The following is an 18,833-nucleotide window of genomic DNA, read 5'->3' on the forward strand; positions in this document are numbered from 1 at the left end:
GATACGAAGGGCACATTGTAATAGCACCCAGTGTGGCCACAGTGGATAGGAAGCTTTTTATCTCTCTGTGTATTAAATAATAATAATAAAAGCTTTATTTCTAGCTCGCCTTTCCAGAGATCAAGGCGGGTTACAATGGTGGATTTTGCAATCCTGCTAGATTTCATGCCACAGCCTGCTCAAACCCTGGTTTCAAAAAGCCCTACACCAACACTAAAACCACTACACTATGCTGGACATACTGCATTCCTTTCAAAGAGCCATTATGTTTTGAAAACCCAAGAAGAGCAAAGTGAAAGCCATCATATAGCAAAGAAGAGAACATATGAACAGCCATGCTAGAATCTGCTAGAATCTACCAAAACTGAATGGTTTAAGGTTCAAAATGATAAAAGGGTAAGAGTTCTCTACATAATGCATAGCAAAACTATGGTGTTTTCTACCAGAAGATGGAGAAAAGGCTATCAGCGTAGACACCTAGAGAAATGCATACAATAAAGGGTCTATGGCTAGTAGTCATGATGGGTGCATACCTGCTTCCTCTAGAATAAGATGCAGTGTACCTATGAATACTAGTAGTGAGGAATACAAGTGAAAGGTATCTGTTCTGCTCATGGACTGCCTCTTAGACCACCTGGCTGGCCACTGTGCTGTCAAAATGGTGGACAAAATAGTCTTCTGTCTCGATCCAGCATGGCTGTTCATATGTTCTCTTCTTTGCTGTATGATGGCTTTCACTTTGCTCTTCTTGGGTTTTCAAAACATAATGGCTCTTTGAAAGGAATGCAGTATGTCCAGCATAGTGTAGTGGTTTTAGTGTTGGTGTAGGGCTTTTTGAAACCAGGGTTTGAGCAGGCTGTGGCATGAAAACCCACTGGGTGGCAGGTCACACACTCTTAGCCTTTTAGAGAAAGGCAGTGGTAAATTCCTATGAAGAAATCTGCCCAAGAAAAGCCTAGGCTAGGGTTACTGTAAGTCAGAATCAACCTCAAGACACATAACAACAATTGTATGTCCTCACAACACAGCAAAACATCTCGTACCAATCAACAAGTCAGTGCCTGGGAAATATTAGGTCTGGGGTCTGGCATTTATTCCCCACCTCATTCTCCCTCTTCAATTTGTCATTTCTGCATTTGTGGGAGGCTCAGGAGTGCTACCAGAAAAGTAGACCAGCATCTTAGCCTTTCTTGTCTGTGATCCCTGATACCCCAGGGTTTTTTTGCCCCTGCTCTCCCACACTGAATGCTGCTGGTATGGAAACATGTAATGCAGTGATGCAACATCACAGCAGTCCTGTATCTAGATGAATGGGAGAGCAAGAGGTGTGCGTGTGTTGTTTTTAGATGCATACCCATGTCTGCCTAAAAGTCTGGCTTCAGTGTCAGACTCGGCTGCAGAAGATAAATGGCTAGATTTTAGTGCCTAATTTTGCTTTCAAATATAATGGGTTTCTCAACCAGAAGCTCTCCATCTTTTATCCTCTGTGTTCTGCAAGGGCTCAGGCCTCCTGCCTGTCTGAAATGTGAGCATCTTTGACATCCTGATTCCTCCTATTCCAGCATGGACACTGCAAATGTGCCACCCTGTCTGTCTCATAGCCCACAAAGATCATGGTGTGCTTTCTGTGCTTTGAAACAGTCCCAATGCTGGAAACAACTGGCTGCCTCAGCATTGGGGCTGGTGGTCAAGCAATTGGAGAGGGTTCTCACTTTCCTCCAAAGGGCGTCAGTTTCGAGCCCTCTGACTGCAGCTGTAGCTTAGAAAGGCAGCTGGTGCTTGTAAGAAGCTTTTATATGGTTGAAATGTCCCCATCAACTACATATGTGTTTGAGCTTGTGAGATAGGGTTGGGGTGAGCAGTTGCAGAGTAATGTCAGAAGAGTGTTGCTCCATTCAGAGCAATGGGATGTCTCCCTAAAAATTTTGCCACTCCACACTATTCCAGTTTGCTGAAATGTTGTCTGGTGCAGATGTTCTGTAGAGACAACTGCCCACACAAGTGGTCTGTTCTCACAAGCCCTGTAACATCAGCAAAGGAAGGGACACATGGAGAAGGAATGTCCCATAGCAAGACTGGCTCCTATAGCAAAACTGTGGGATACTCATTTAGAGCTATAGAAAAACAAGGTTGTACAGAATGTGCCTCTTAAATCAGGACCACTGAGCTACTGAATGGTTCTTGATTGTAATTAAACCTCACATCAGCTCTCAAAGATAGGTCACTTCTGTTTTCTTAGGGATTTGAATTTCAGAAGTCATAATGGGTTTCTAGGCATCAGTAAGTGTTTGCTTGTTTTGAGCAGCAAAAGCTGAATCTAGGGTTCCACACTTGTTGTGATTAAACTGCCTTCACATCGAGCACTACTCATGGCAAACCTGTGGATGAGATATGTCCAAGACCCCCTGTCCTCCCCTGCTCTGCTTAGGTCTTATAGGCTCAGGCCTGTTGCCTCTTTGTTGGAGTCTATCTGGCATATGGCCTTCCTATCTTTCTACCGCCCTCTACTTTTCCTAACATTATTGTCTTTTTAAATGAATCAGGCCTTCTCATGACGTGGCCAAAGTACGATAGTTAATTTAGTCATCCTGGCTTCCAGGGAGAGTTTGGTCTTGATCTGTTCAAAGACCAATTTGTTTGTCTCTTTGACCATCTGCGGGACTCTTCTCCAGCACCACATGTCAAAGGAGTTGATTTTCTTTCTATTGGCTCTTTCAGCTCTTGCATCCATACATGGTGATGGGGAATACAAAGGCTTGGATGATCCTCACTTGGATGTTCAGATTTATATTGTTACACTTGAAGATCTTGTCCAGTTCTTTCATAGCTGTCCTTCCCAATCCTAATCTTCTAATTTCTTGACTGCGGTCACTGTTCCACTTAATATTTGAACCCAAGGTATGAGGACTCTTTGTGACCATTATTTTTGTTTTGTTGATGTTCCCTACTACACGTTCATAATGCTGTGATTCCACTTTAACTGTGGAATCCTACGGTTTGTCATTTTGAGATGCATTACAGCTCTTTTTGCTGAGAATTCTAAATCCTAAATATCACTTCCCAGGATTCCATACAATGTTGTCATGGCAGTTAGAGTGTCGTCATTGCTCTGTAATTGTGTGGTGTGAAAGGAACCTAGGTTTCATAGAATTGTAGAATTGGAAGTGGCCTCATGGGCCATTGGATCCAACCTTCCTCTCAGTGTAGGATCTCCAGCTAAAGAATGTTTCTTAATACTCAGCACCCTTGACCATACTAGAATCAGGATAGCAGCTTGTCTTAAACAATAAATCCCTTAAATATGCCTTAAATAGGAGGCTAACATTAGCAGACCCTTCTCTGCTTCATAATCCACTGTATAATCCACAAGGAGAGCTGTCCTAGAATGTTATCTTAGTTTTACCTGTGACATGATCAGGGCAGACAAGAGAAGCACTTTGGCTGATGTCCCCCAAATTCCCTTTTTCTGGAGCTCTGTTAGAGCTTGGAAATGCAGGAAGACTCTAATCTGTCTTTTAGTAGTGCATGTGGCATGTTTCCACATTTCCCTAATGTGCTTTGTTTGGTTGGAAATGGTTAGTGGTTGATTAAAAAATAAGAAACCAATTCAATACAGGCTATAAGGGCATTCTATAACTTGGTACAGTGGTACCTCGGGATACGAATTACCCAGGTTACGAAATTTTCAGGATACGAAAAAAATTAATTTAAAAAAACTGTTTCGGGTTAAGAAAGTTTTTTCGGGTTACGAAAAAACTTTTGGTGCTTTTCGGCGCGATTTCGCACCAAAAAGCGGCTTTTCCCCATTAGCGCCTATGGGGATTCGGCTTGCGAAAGCCTTTCGGGTTACGAAATTGACAGCGGAACGAATTAATTTCGTAACCCGAGGCACCACTGTATGTCCTTGCTGCATTTTTATCTTTACAAAGTGAGCCTCCTTTATCTGAAATTCCAAAATCCAAAATATTCCAAAATCCAAATTTGTCCACATGGGTGGCTGAAACGGTGTCACAGTTGCTTCCTGATGGTTCAGTGCACACAAACTTTGTTTCATGCACAAAATGATTTAAAATATTGTGTCTAAAATTACCTTTAGGATCTATGTATAAGGTGTATACGAAACATAAATGAATTTCATGCTTAGACCTGGGTCCCAGCTCAAAAAAAGCCCATGGGTCGCCATAAATCGGAAATGACTTGACGGCACACAACAACAAAAACCATCTCTAAGATATCACATTATCAAAAAATTCCAAAATCCAAAAAACTCCAAAATCCAAAACACCTCTGGTCTCTAGCATTTTGGATAAGAGAGACTCAACCTGTATTACATTTTTAAATGATTTTACACTTTTAAAATCAGTACTATTTATCTATTCTGCATCCTCCTATGTGGATGGAGTATGAGAGTTGAGACTAGGTTGGTGAGAACTCAATCCCCTGAGTCCATGTCTTCATAAGCAACACAGGGTTTGCTGCCCACATATTGGTACCAGTTAATTTAGCTGTAGACCTGAAGGCAGTTAACAACAAGAACAAGAACAACAAACTGGAGTGGTAGCAGCTGCTTGGATCTTGGGTCAAGGGGGTGCTGGTACTGGTCCCGCCTCTGCTACAGACTCATTGTATGGTGCTGGCCAAATGCCTTTTCATTCCACATTTACCACACACTGGAGTAAAACCTAGCAAGGGATAGATGCTTTTATTACTTCCTCTGTACAAGCTTCCCTTGGAGCCACTTGGTCGGCATTCTCTGGACCAGGACCACCTTTCACACAAAGAATCACAGAATGACAGAGTTGGAAGAGACCTCAAGGCCCATCTAGTCCAACTCCATTCTGCCATGCAGGAATACACAATCAAAGCACCCCTGACAGACGGCCATCCAGCTTCTGTTGGAAAACCTCCAAAGAAGGAGACTGCCACCTCTATGGGAATGTGTTCCTCCTAATGTTGAGGTGGAATCTATTTTCCTGTAGTTTGAACCCATTGGTCCGGGTCCTATTCTCTGGAGCTGCAGAAAACTCTCTGTCCTGGGCCCAGTGTTATTCAACATCTTTATCAATTACCTGGATGACAGAATTGGGAGCATATTTATCAAATTTGCAGATGACACCAAATTAGGAGGAATAGCTAATACTCCAGAGGACAGGATCAACATTCAAAATGATCTGAATAGACTAGAAAGCTGGGCCAAAACTAACAAAATGAAATTCAACACGGAGAATTGTAAGGTACTGCACTTAGGGCAGAAAAATAAAATGCACAGATATAGGATTATGGGGGACACCTGGCTGAATGAAACTACGTGTGAAAGGGATCTTGGAGTCCAAGTAGACCACAAGTTGAACATGAGTCAACAGTGCAATGCGGCAGCTAAAAAGGCCAATGCAATTTTAGGCTGCATCAATAAAAGTATAGTGTCTAGATCAAGAGAAGTAATAGTGCCATTGTATTCTGCTCTGGTCAGGCCCCACCTGGAATATTGTGTCCAGTTCTGGGCACCACAATTCAAAAAGGGCATTGAGAAACTGGAGCCATGTGTCCAGAGGAGGGCGACTAAAATGGTGAAAGGTCTGGAAACCTTGCCCTATGAGGAACGACTCAGGGAGCTGGGGATGTTTAGCCTGGAGAAGAGAAGGTTAAGAGGTGATATGATAGCCCTGTTTAAATATGTGAAAGGATGTCATATTGAGGAGGGAGCAAGCTTGTTTTCTGCTGCGCCAGAGAACAGGACCTGGAACAATGGATGCAAGCTACAGGAAAAGAGATTCCACCTCAACATTAGGAAGAACTTCCTGACAGTAAGGGCTGTTTGACAGTGGAACACACTCCTTCCTCAGAGTGTAGTGGAGTCTCCTTCCTTGGAGGTCTTTAAGCAGAGGCTGGATGGCCATCTGTTGGGGATGCTTTGATTTGGATTTCCTGCATGGCAGAATGGGGTTGGACTGGATGGCCCTTGTGGTCTCTTCCAACTCTATGATTCTATGATTCTATGAAAACAAATTTGCTCCATGTTCACTGTGACATCCCTCCAGATATTTAAACAGGGCTATATTTAAACGTCTTAACCTTCTCTTCTCCAGGCTAAACATACCCATCTCCCTAAATCGGTCCTCATGGGGCATGTAAGAAACTCCTTTGGCTCTCAGAGTTATTTGTAACCACTCCTCATCTATAAAGTGGAAATGATAGCGGTTTCAAACGGAAGGTAGGGCAGGATTTACTCATGGAATTCAGGGCAGTTTGTATTAGATGCCCAGGAATTCCTGGCTTCTGATTGTTTAAAAATGGCACGCTTCATTTCTTCTTTTTAAATATCTGCAGCAGCTGATCTTGTTCTAATCATCTTTTTGTCTACCTTTGTGTTCATCATGGGAGTATTAATTGGCTACCATTGTCTGGCTTTACTGACCACTTGGGGAGTTTTTTGTTGGTATCCCTGATTTATAGTAGCCCATATGTAGGTTTCTTCTTATCTATATAGACTCATTTTTGGCTGGGTTGGTTATAGCAGGCAATTACTTCCACCCCTGAGTCAACATTTTGCATATGGCTGCTCCGCTCACCTCCCAGCCATCATTTTATACTTTCCTTTGGTTGATGGACCTTGTGAATTCCAGTTAGCTACAGACCTTGAGTAAAATAAGCCTTGCTCTATTTTATTGAGTTGCCAGAGAGAATCTAATAAAGATTGCAAGGCCTGTGGCATTCTGCACATGATGAATGAAAAATGCCAAGGCCTTTATTGTCAGGGGCAACCCTGGACTGATTTTTTTAGCGCTTCCCAGAGTCATAGAGCACAATAGATGGGGCTCATTTCAGACCTGTTGTGCCAGCTGGTTCTCTGGCAACTCGAGGCAGATGGCCAGAACAGCACATGGGTACAGGCAGGCCTGGCACCAGCAGGGGCTCCCCATGGCCATCCCTGTTTCAGTCAGATTGCTGAAAAGCCTGGCCCTCATGTCTTGGCAACCATTTTCTACAGCAGCCAAAGGGATGGGATGGGATCCAGTCAGATCAAGAAGGCTAAGGACAAGGGCTGGACCCGGGGAAGATACACACACACACAGACACACACCATATCTCCCAGAATTCCCCAGCAGGAGCTGCAATATGAAAAAAGTAACTTTCCTGGGCTCTGAGAAGTACTGCATGGGAAGATCTCTGATGAGATCATCATGAGAACAGCTGGCTGTCTTGACCAGTGACCTACTTGTTATAATGGCTGCCTAGAGAGCCTGCAAAAAGGGCAGTGAAGCCAAGTGTTTCTGCCCAAGATTTGGTATACTGCTCCTCAACATGGAGGATCCTTGTAGTCTCTGATCTCCAGAGTCGTATTAATTTATTCATTCATTCATTTAAGGGATATATATTCCACCTTTCTCCCAAAACAAGACCTAAAGTGGCCAATACTCAAACCACTATATCCAACAAGTCAAACCACTATGTCACACTGGCTCTCTTTTACAGATGGTTTATTGATCCTTAGCCAAATGCATTGCTTCTAAGAAAGGTCATGACTGGAAATGGATTGGACCTAGAATAAAGGAAAAAACCTGGTTCCTTCCACAAATCTCTGGGGGTTTTGGCCTCTTATTTTTTCTTCCTTGTAGTACTTGCCCCCTTGTTGACTGATTGGCTTTGCAGACACTCAAAAGCTAGCCCTTTGTCAAGCTCCAAGCAGGACGTCTCAGCCACTTTCCTGAATGTACAGAGAATCAGGATTGGGCAGGCCTGTTTCCACTGGCCAGGAATTCTGTAGCAGTGGGACTGTTGCAGAAGACAAACCCACAGCCAGTGCTCTTATTGGCGAACATAAGGTGGCAGAAATATAAAAGGGAAACCCATCAACCGATGTCAAATGTTGGTCTTCACAACAGCAAACGAAGAAGCCAAATTCCTTGCTTCTCCCCTCCCATCTCAACATGTAAATATAGGTTGTATGATCCTTCCTTATGAGGCAGTTGCACTCTTTACGTGCTCATAGAAGCATTGCGGTTCCTTTGATGTTGCACTTTTTTCCTCTATCAAGGCTGGTCCTGGCACTGTGACTGGACTTAGCTAATCAAAGCTTGATGTTCTGCCAGTCTTAACTTGGAGAAGCACCCAGATGTGTACCTTTCTGGGTTGATTGACCCTCAGCAGGCCTGTCGTTTTATCAAGCCAACACCAAGGCACTTGACCCAAACCCCATTCCCCCCCTTGCTCTGTGCAAGGCTACCCTGGGAAGCCTTCCCAAGGCTGGCCAAAGCCCAAGAGACAGCGGGTTGCTCCTTTGTTCTCCTGATTAGGTTTGCAGTGGAACTGATCGCTCTGGCAGGGCTGCCAGGGAGGATGGTTCCCTGTTGCTTGGCTCTGTGCTGAACGGAGAGACATTAAGCAAAGGTCTGGCTTGGGGCAGGCCATGAGGAGAGAGATCTGGGGCTTATCAAAGGCAGTGATCTAGTCATGAGCCAGGCATATGATGCTCTTGCTGCCCAGGCAGCCAGAGGTGGGGCAGATGGTTGGGCTGGCTTGGTTATTTTGGGCTGTGTTAGCAGAAGTACCATATCCCCAGTCGATAAAGTCACGGTTCTGTTCTTCCTGTGGCCGCCCCAGCCTCAGGGTTTGGGTGTAAAGCAGAGACACAACAGCTTGGATTCCACCTTTGAAAAGTGGTTTTATCGGATTTCAAAAGCGTTGCAGGACCCCACGACAGAAATGCTAAAGAGGCCTGGAAGAGGATGAAGGGCCAATCCAAGACCCCATGAATGGAGCAGAAATCCACACAGCAAACAACTTGGCACTTTTGTGGGATTTGTTTCTCACTCATCCACTTGCTCCGTCTCTCTGAAAAGGCAAGCCTGTAGTCCTCATAGTCAAGGGCAGCTTCTCTCTTCCCTATAAATGGCACTGTCAGAGCTGAGTCTTCCACCCACCTTCTCTGGATGCTTTGGGATCATGCGGTGTTTGTCCCAAGGTGCCTTTTTCGAGTGGGCTGAAAGTTTTGCAAGTGCTGGACAGAACAAAGTGCCACTTTCTTTTCACTTCACCCTCGTGGTGAGACTGCTTTCCTCTTGCCCAGGCCTCGTGGTATGTCTCCTGTCTCCAATTTGTGCCTTTTCCTCCCGCAGCTCCCTTCCCTCCTCGTGATGGGTCTTGTGTTTTGCCTCTAGTCTTCCTGACTTCCCTTGGCAGTTGCTTCATCCATCTATTAAGCTGGGCCTGCGTCCCTGGCCAGTATGGTCCAAAGCACACTGCAGAAATAATCCAGTTTGGCTTACTGCTAGGGAATCCTGGGAATTGTAGTTTATTGTGGCACCAGAGCTCTCTGATAGAGAAGGCTAAATGTCTCCTGAAACTACAGTTTCCAGAATTCCTTGGCATTGAGCCAGGTCAGTTAAAGTGGTCTCAAAACAGGACTCTTTCTGCACTGTGTCTGGGATCTGTATCTGTCAAAATGTTTGTAATGAAGTAGAAGTCAATTTTGTGGCCAGTGCATAATCTATATTTCATTGGGCTTGCGATTCTGGCTTAGCTGTTGAGCTGGCATGAAATATTCGCAGACACTCCAAATGCTTAAGGGAATATACACAGGTAGGATGCTCACAAGTCAGCTTTTCTTGGATGGGGGATAGTTGTAGATGAGATGCATTTTATATAGGTTTTTATACAAATTTTTTGAGGAACAGGCCTGGAAGATTTGAGAATGGAAATAAGAGGATGGGAGTCTAGAAGAAAGGTTCAGCCTGAAGAATGACTGCCATGTAGGCATTGGGGTTGAAACATCAATACCTCTGGATAGGTGGAACATAAGAAAGCTTTGAAGAAAAGGAAAGGAAGTCTAGTAGTTGGGGCAAAAAGATGCTAATAAGAGGTGGCTGCAGAGAAATTTAGAAAAGTATTATGACCCTACAATGCCCATGGAGGTGAAGAGGGCAAGAAATGCAAAGTGGAGCTTCAACTGGTGCTGAATGAAATGCCACTTCCCCTCTGCGACACACACACGCTTGCTTGCGGCAAATTAGAGAGACATCCTGGGGGGAGAAACTACAGTGACACAGAAAAGTTCCTAAATTATTACAGGAACTTACTTTGCTTTGTTTCCCCATTCATTCTGTTCTGTTACATTCCTTTGGTGGCCAAATGTCTTTATTTTACTTGAATTGTTGCTGCCATCTGAGCACTTTGCAAAAGCTGCTGTTCTGTTCCATTCCTCTACCCCTGCTCCAGTGTCCTAGTCCTGGAAAAAGCTGGCATGTTGTAGGAGACTAGTTGTTTGGGAGACTAGAAATCCTTGAGCCAGTTGTACCATCTGACCTTCAGAGGAATGGCAAACCTCCTCAGAACAGCTCTGTGTCACTTGTTTAAAGCAAAATAGATGAAAGTATTCAGAAATGACTTTAAAGCACACAACAACAAATTTTCTATTGCAGGTTTCCTCTCTCTCTCTCTCTCTCTCTCTCACACACACACACACACACACACACACCACATTTTGCCCTTCTTGTAGTTTTGATTCACTGCTAGTTTGAATGTATTTGTACCTGGTATCTTGCAGAACAACTGATGTCTACAAGTGAGGTATCATTGTTATTATATTGTTGTGTTGTTGTTTGCCTTCAAGTTGTTACCATCTTAAGATAATCCTAAAGCAACCCCATCACAGAGATTTCTTGGCAGGATTTATTCAGAGGATGTTTGCCACCATTGCCTTCCTCTGAGTCTGAGGGTGTGACTTGGCCAAGGTCACTCTGTGGGTCTTCAGGACTAAGCAGGGATTTAAACCCTGGTCTTCTGGAGTCCTAGTCCAAAAAATTAAGTTGCATGAAGCTGGAGATGATAATGATGATGACGACAATGTCGATGATCAGATCCCCTTCTTTATTCCAGTTTGGGGCTCAAAGCAGCTTACAACATTCAAAACAAACATAGTTTAAATATTCACAACACTCAAAATTTAAAAAGTAATTAAAACTATCAAAAGATTAAAACCAGTTGTTATGGAAAAGAGTATGTAGGAATCTGCCTTATACCATGTGTGGTTTCCAGGCTCCCCAGGGTTTTGGGGAGATCACTTTCCTACCTCTATGCAGAAATGACAGTGGATGCAAGCTGCAGGAAAAAAGATTCCACCTCAACATTAGGAGGAACTTCCTGACAGTAAGGGCTGTTCGACACTGGAACATACTTCTTCCTCGGAGTATAGTGGAGTCTCCTTCCTTGGAGGTCTTTAAGCAGAGGCTGGATGGCCGTCTGCCAATGGGGATGCTTTGATTGAGATTTCCTGCATGGCAGAATGGGGTTAGACTACTGGCCCTTGTGGTCTCTTCCAACTCTATGATTCTATGTCAGAGACCAAACCTGGTTCCATTGCATGCAAAGTGGGGACTTCTCTACCATTGGGGCAATGACCCTTCCTCAAATTTGAGGTGGGTCCAAGCTTCCAGTGGACAGACACCATAACGTACAAAGAAGATGATGCTCTTGCTGGAAGCAGTACAATGAGTTATTCCTTTGAGAATGAGGCGTCTTTCTCAGGGTGCAAGCTACTGTTTTATTCTATCTCCATAAATAGAGAAGTTACAGGGGAGAAGTTATAGGGAGTGAGTCTTTAAGTGCTTGCTACTGAGGAAGACGCCACTGCCTGCTAGGTTAGTGTATTGCTTGAATATCCAAAGAAGGGGAAGGCACTTATGTGCCCAGTCCTTCATCCATTTTCATGTACTTCATCCATTTATGGATTATGCTGAGTGCCACTTGTGGCATCCTTGACTCTCTCATGTATGCTTCATCGGCTTGCCTGGTGAGGGTCAATAGTGAATGTTTTGTTCAGCTAAAATGCTGCCGGCATTTTCAGTTGAAAGCTTCTAGGGCTGGGAAGTCTTCTTTACTAAAGACTGTTACAAACTACTCTCCAGCAGAGTTGGGCAATGTTGGACTGGACAGACCAAAGGCCTGAGGATCTGGTGCCTTCAAACAACTTGGACTATATCTTAATTTTGGGTAGTACTCATGACCCTGCCACTACATCCCATTGACTTTGCAGGGAATCATTAAGATGAAAGTTGAGAGCATCATTTTCTTAGTGCAGAGATCTGACCAGTAATTGTTATTTGCAACCAGAAAGTAATGTTCCGTCAGGTCATCTGGTGCCACATTTTGGAGATAATGGGATGGGAGTAGACAAGGTTACTGCCTTCCTTTGCAAAATGTCTTCACTCACTTCTGAGTGGGGTTTTTGCTTTGATGGACCCTTTATGCAGAGTACCTCTAGACTGAAGAGTTGTTATCTTTCTTTTTGGTTTGTATCAACACAACAAAGGCAACAAAAAGAGAAAGTAATAAAGGCAGGCCCAGCTTTCATAGATTCTACTTATTCCCAGGACATAATGTGTTTGACACATGGCTTTGGTCACCTAAGCCTAGAAATCAGTCTAGCCTCTTGCATGGCTTGGTATGGCAGTTAGCCCTCAGAACTATGATGCAGTTTTAACTTAATATTATGAGCAACTTTCTTCTGCTGGTATGTTATGGCTAAGAGCAGGTGGTTACCATTCTGATTGTCCATCAACCCCGTATGTACAGAGAGCCAACATGGTGTAGTGATTTGAGCTTTGGACTACGACTCTGAAGAAGTGTTCAGATCCCCACACAGCCATGAAAAGTCACACTCTCTCAGCCTCAGAGGATGGCAATGGCAAACCCCTCTGAATAAATCTTTTCCAAAAAAAAACAAAAAACCCTGATGGGATCACCATATAAGTCAGAAATGACTTGAAGGTGCATAGCAGCAGCAACACCAATAGTATTTACTAGGTGGCCTCTAACCTGCTGCTTTTCATTCATCTTCAACCCCTTTCCTGGCCCTAGGATAATAATTCCAGCTCTTATCTTGCAGTGTGGTTGTACACTGTTACTGGGATGAAAAGGATCTAAAGCACTATGAACACCTGGTGCCGGCTCTGTAAACACTAATTAACTATTTCCACACGTTGCAAGCAGCACAAAGCAATTCACCAAAGCCCCAGGCCATTCCCTGCTCCTGCTAGGTGTAAGCATGTTACAGCTTGCAGGAAAAAAACCCAGGGGGGCTGAAAAATAGAGACAACACACTTCCTGTCATTATGTGGGGAGATCCTGAATTGATCCAATGCTGGGGATTTGCCTGTTGTGCGACGGGTTCAGCATGATTATATTCAGACCCTCCTTCACAACATAGAGCAAAACTCCCAGTCATTTCCTTCCCCAGTGACAGGGCTTAAGCGACCCAACGGGAGATACTCTTGTCAGCACTAAAAGTGTCTATTCTGAGCCTTTGGTAAAGAATTGACTGAGGTCACTTCTCCCTGCATCCACATCTGGCAGCCTTCTGTAGAGCTGAACCAAAAGCATCAGCCAGTCTTTCCATAGCAGACGAGTTCCCCGGGAACAGTCTTGCCAGAAAGCACCATGTGGGTCGGTGCAAGTGTCCAGCCCAAAAGAAAAGGGAACAATATCTGAGTCTTCCAGTCCCAATAAAATGTGTAAGGTCCACCTGCTTGCTTATTGTGTTACTGTATATAATTCTTCTTGACTCTGGGAAGGGATATGGACTTGTTCTATGTGCTTTGTCTACCTGGATCTCAACAAGTGGAAGTTAAGCTCAGTCTCCCTGGGGTTTATAACATTTCACTAGGCACTGCTTGTTTTCTCAAAGCAGGCCTATGGACTAGAAAGTGGTCGGGACTTTATGACACAAAGCTGTAAAAGTGGAATTTTAACAGAGTAAAAGTGTCTTTTGCTGGTATTTATCACGCAGTGTTGTATCCATCATTCCATTTATTACTATTGTGCACCTTTTCATTGATGGGCAAAACCTGTCAATAGGCTCTCAATCTTGCTTCTGTTCCATTACTGCCTTCATGCAATAGGTCCCTTCCATGGGAGTTGCACTTCTCTGGCAGCCACATGGTGTGAATGGGCAGGATTCTGCTCCTCTCCACCCATCCCTCATAGTGAATGCAGCCACCAACACTTTATTGAAGCCAACTGGTTTGTGCACATTCACACAGCAGCTGGCTTCAGGAGGTGGTTGGCAGCCATAATCACTTGTGTGGGGCAGGTGTCTGAATGTACATACAGCACTCCTGTGTTTTAGGAGGGGGGCAGAGCAATGATCGTGGTGGCTAGCATCTTTCTGAAGCCAGTTGCTGTGTTCACATTCACACAGCAGCTGGCTTTGGGAGGTGGTTGCAGCCACAATTGCTTGTCTCTCCCCCTGCCCAAAGGCTATGTTTGGCAGTGTGGAAAACAGATCGTGTGATCATGGATCACCATTTTGGGGGGAAATTGTGGCAAGAAATTATGCCAAACAGATATGCTTCCATTCTCAAACTAGCATGATTGTGGAAGGACAGCAGGATGCTGTGATAAAGTCCTAAATACCCTAAAGACAACAGGTCCCAATTGACCTGGGAAGCCAAGCAGGGTCAGTCCTAGCTAGAACTTGGATGGGAGACCACCAATACCGCCAATATGCCCTCTTTACATTCTACCATTTTGTTACAAGTGGTGACAAGTAGCTTTCATGGCACTCCACTCTGGGTTTTAGTCCAGACTTTAAAGGGATGATCCAGGATGCTAGACTTGTTCAGGGGAAAGGTTTCAACACCTCAGATGACTTCTTTTGAAATGTCTAAGGCAAAATGCAGCATAGATTCATTGAGAGAGGAGCCCACACCAGATTTTAGACATCCTCTGGAACTTTGCATCCCTCACCCATTGCATCATATCTCACCATCCTCTCTTTGTTCTTTCTTTCTCCTCTTTCAGGACCGGTTTGTGGATGTCTATGGGAATGACGCAGCCGCCAAGAGCAGGAAAGGCCAGGAACGCTTCAACAAGTGGCTCTTGACAGGGGCCACTGTGGCTGGTGTGGTCCTCCTGGGCTCCCTGCTGAGCCGCAAGTAGCCAGAGACTGACTCTCCGTCCATCCACCTCGGCTGGTGCTTTCCCGCCATTGCCGAGGCTCAGCCTTGTGATCATTCCAGGGGTGGGGATGGGGGGGCTTGTTAAAAGAGGCCTCTGCATTGCAACACCCCCTCCCCCACACTGACCCTGTCTCATCCCCACCCCCCAAAAAACAACTCACAGACCTCTCTCTGGTGCCTGCTACTCCACAGACATCTCCAACCACAATAGGGACTGTTGAGACTCACACACACCCCACACACACCACCTTTGGGTGTCTTGTCTACTGGCCCCACCCTTCAGGACAACAGCTGGCATACCCTGATCGTGTCAGTCACACTGACCCACAGGCCTAGTATATATCTTGACTGTTGTTTTAATGTCACTCCAGACTAGCCCAGCCCCTGAGGGGCTGGTGGAAAGCAGAGGCGCTGCCCTATAGGGTTTTTGTAAGAGAGAATATGTTTCTCCCTCCTAACTTGGCACAGAGTCTTCTGAGCTGAGCAAGCCAGGTGGAGAAAGCACCTGGCTTTGGTTCCTCCCCATGTGAGGATGTTCCAGGCCCAAAAAACGCCAGAGAAGAACCCCCTCCATCCTAATTGCCAGGTTTGGATGCTGTGATTGTGGACAGCAGGGACGAGACATTCTTTCCATGAGGCAGAGGTGGCCTGGGGAGGGCATAAGAAGAGGGAAGCATTTGGTGATCTGAAGGTAGGACACTTCGGCACAGGAGGACACATATATGGGTTTTTTTCCTGCCCACATGCTCACTCAACTCTCCCTCCTTGCCTCCCTTGTTGGGGCGAGGATGTCAGGCAATGTCCTGGTCTTTCCTTCCTCCTTCACAAGATTCATTTCAAGGATGCCACCACAGCCCTGGCTGCAGCCCACAGTTTGCTTAGAACCCATATTGTCTGGATGTAGAGGGAGGCAAGCAGATGGGGTACAGGTTGTTTTTACAAAAAGTAACTTTTGGCACTGACACTGCTGTATAGAGTACTCCCTTTAAGCCTTTCTTCCCTCAGCAAAAGGCTGACAGACCCTCTCCCCAATTTACTTCCCAGACTTCTCTCTCCCTGCAAGCCCCTTCCTCCTGCTGCTCCCTCCTGCTTCTCTCTCTGACATTTGTCCCTTTTCTCTGCAACCAAGGCCTCAGGACATCCCAGTCCAGCCACTATTTCTCTTCATGCACATCCCCTTATATCGCACACCCACCCCATGCGCACGAAGACCACATTGCTCTGTTGTCTTTGTTCTTCAAACAGCTCTTGCCTGTCTGCACTGGCCTGGGATTTGTATGTGCTTGGGCAAGATGGGTCGGGGGTCATGGCGTCTGGGACTGGGGGGCACCATCCACCAGGAGTAGCAAGTAGACGTGGCAGATGTGAACCATCCACTACCATCCCCCAATGGCCAGGGAAGGGGTGGAGGGTTTGGGCTGTCAGGCTCTCCATTTTGTTCCCCTTTTCTTTGAGAGAAAGATGGAGAAGGAATCAATCCTTGGACTCCCTGCCTGGACATCAAGAGTTATGTAGGACGTGGACAGGCCTGGATTGTTTCCTATCTTCTGCTTGTGGCCAAGAGAGGAGGCAGAAGATGGGGAGAGAGAAGTGGGGCCGCTGAGAGAAAGAAAGAAAGTCCGTTAACCAGAGCAGCCTCGGGAAGGTGTTTACGATCAGCTGCTAATTGCAAGGCTGGCTCTCTGGGGACGCTTCGTGGCAGAGGCCCAAGCTACTTCCAGGAAAAGCTGAGAGTCAACAGCAAGTGCTAGGCCAGGCAGCACAGTGAGTCTTCAGGAGGAGGAGGTGGGGTGGGTGAGAAGGGAGTGTAAGTGGATGCGTGCCCCTGCCTTCCCAAGTCCTCAGATGAGATGGGGCGATGCATGGCCAAAATAGCTCCTGGCCACATATGTCGGGCCAGGGGCACTTGCAAGGTTATCTGTCCTCCTGTAGATGTGAGATCCATGGAGAAAGGCAGGCATCCTGGGATGGGAAGCAAGTGGTTCTGGTGAATGGAAACAGGCATAGCTCTCCTTGGAAGGGGATGGGGGCTTGCCAGCTGTGGGGCAGCCCCAGACACGAGGCTGGACCTTGTCTGATGGTGCCACCTCAGTGCTTTGCAATAATTGCCAGCCTCATCTAGTGGTTGCCATGGTAGCCCATCCCACGTGGGCTGAGACAGCTGCACTCGGAGGCCATTTCTGTGGGACCCGACTTGGGGAGAGGGAGCGGAGGAGGCAAGCATGGGCCTGTGTGTGTCTCCCTTGGTCTACGCAGCAGCCAAGGGAATGGGGGCTGCCTGGAGGATTGATGGGCCAAAGATGTTTGGGCTGAGCTTGTTGGCAGGGCCCATCCTTCCCCTGCTCCCATTCTTGGGTCCCCTCCCCAAGCAACCTGGGGCGCCATTGTGAACCTTTTGGGTTGCATGTTGCTTGCCCCCTTCCTCTCTTGCTCCTGCCCTGTACAGGCTCAGCTGTATATATCGAAGAGTAGTTTTTATTCAGTACAATAATACTATTTTTGTTAACTGTATGTCTGTATTTATGTGTGTTGGCTGTACTCTTCCCCCTGCCCCAAAGCTCCCCTGCTCCAGCATCCCAGTTAACCTCATTATCATGAACCAGTCCCAGCAAGCGGAATGCAGTGGGGACCACAATGGGGGGGAGCGGTCCCACGCCATGGGCGCCTCTCTTGCCCCTTTTTTGATTTAAAGTGTCTGTGCTGAACCTTCCGATCACTCGCCCATCCGTTTGTGTTCAGGCCCTACACGAACCTGTTATTTTGTGTGGTGAAAGTTGGAGTTCTAATAAAACTGTGAGTTGCATCACCTTGTTGGAGTCTTGGGTGTCCTCTCACATTCTGCACATTTAAGACCATCTTTGGCCTTGGGAATGCTTTTGAAAAAGGCTGAAGCTGAGAGACCCTCAGGAAAGGCCCACATAAAAAACCCCATATTTTTCCAATCAAAGAAAGTAATAGTCTGGCTAAAATCTTCATTGGTCAGGCCTCATCTGGAGTACTGCGTTCAGTTCTGGGCGGCTCATTTTCAGAAGAATATAGATAGGTTGGAGTGGGTTCAGAGAAGGGTAAAAGGGATGATATATGATGTACGGATAAGAAAACATATGAGGAGATGTTGAAGGAGCTGAACATGTTCATCTTGGTGAAAGGAGGGCTGAGGGGTGACCTGACTGCCCTCCTTGAATACTTCTAGGGTTGTCACAGAGAGGACAGGACAGGTTTGTTCTCTGCTGCCTCAGAGGGTAGGACCAGGTCTTTAATTGTTTTAAGTTACAGGAGAATAGATTTTGAATGAGAATTGGAAGGAACTTCTTGACAGTAAGAGGTGTTGGGCAGAAGATCAAATTGCCTAGGTCTCCATTGGGCACGTTCAAAAGGAGACTGAACAGCTCCCTGTTGAGAATGCTCTAGCTGGAGTTCCTCCTGTGAGCAAAGGACTGGACTCCATGGCTTATGGGGGGGCCCTTCCAACTCCTAATCAAAAGATCCTCCATCTGCACAGAGCAGCCTTCCCCAATGTGATTTGCTCTTCATTTTGGCTGAGGATGATGGGGTTGTAGTCCAAAGGGCACCTTGTTAGGGAGGCTGGATAAGATGCTGAATGAGGATGGGTATACCGCAGAGTAACTCTTGAAGGCAGGTCCAGAGCTATAGTACATGCTTTCTGTGTGCAGGATCACAGGCACAATTTCTCATGCGGCCAGGAGCTGAAATCCTAAAGGATCCTAACAAAGTAGAGTAGATAATAGTGGGTTACATCAGCAGTGGGCAACTTTGGCAGATTTCGGGCCAGTTTTCTCCCCTGGGACCTTGTTGGGAGCTACATGGATTGCCAAAAGTGCAAGGAAAAACCCTAACATGTCTAGAAGTTAATCTCTG

The 18,833-nt window shown here is 45.9% G+C and overlaps 1 protein-coding gene across 2 annotated transcripts in view; it reads left to right on the forward strand.

Moving 5' to 3' along the window:
• Positions 1 to 17,757, forward strand: part of LOC149315447 (bcl-2-like protein 1) — a 68,636-nt gene extending 50,879 nt beyond the window's left edge. For both annotated transcript variants that reach the window (XM_089513481.1, XM_089513482.1), the window contains exon 3: positions 14,797 to 17,757. In XM_089513481.1, coding sequence (XP_089369607.1) covers positions 14,797 to 14,934 — 138 coding nt within the window. In that variant the 3' untranslated portion in view covers positions 14,935 to 17,757. The remainder of the gene's footprint in view (positions 1 to 14,796) is intronic.
• Positions 17,758 to 18,833: the final 1,076 nt, after the last annotated feature.

Source organism: Sceloporus occidentalis, unplaced genomic scaffold, assembly GCF_023333645.1.
Source record: "Sceloporus occidentalis isolate IW3139 unplaced genomic scaffold, rSceOcc1.0.p SCAF_3, whole genome shotgun sequence".
Classification (NCBI taxonomy): domain Eukaryota; kingdom Metazoa; phylum Chordata; class Lepidosauria; order Squamata; family Phrynosomatidae; genus Sceloporus; species Sceloporus occidentalis.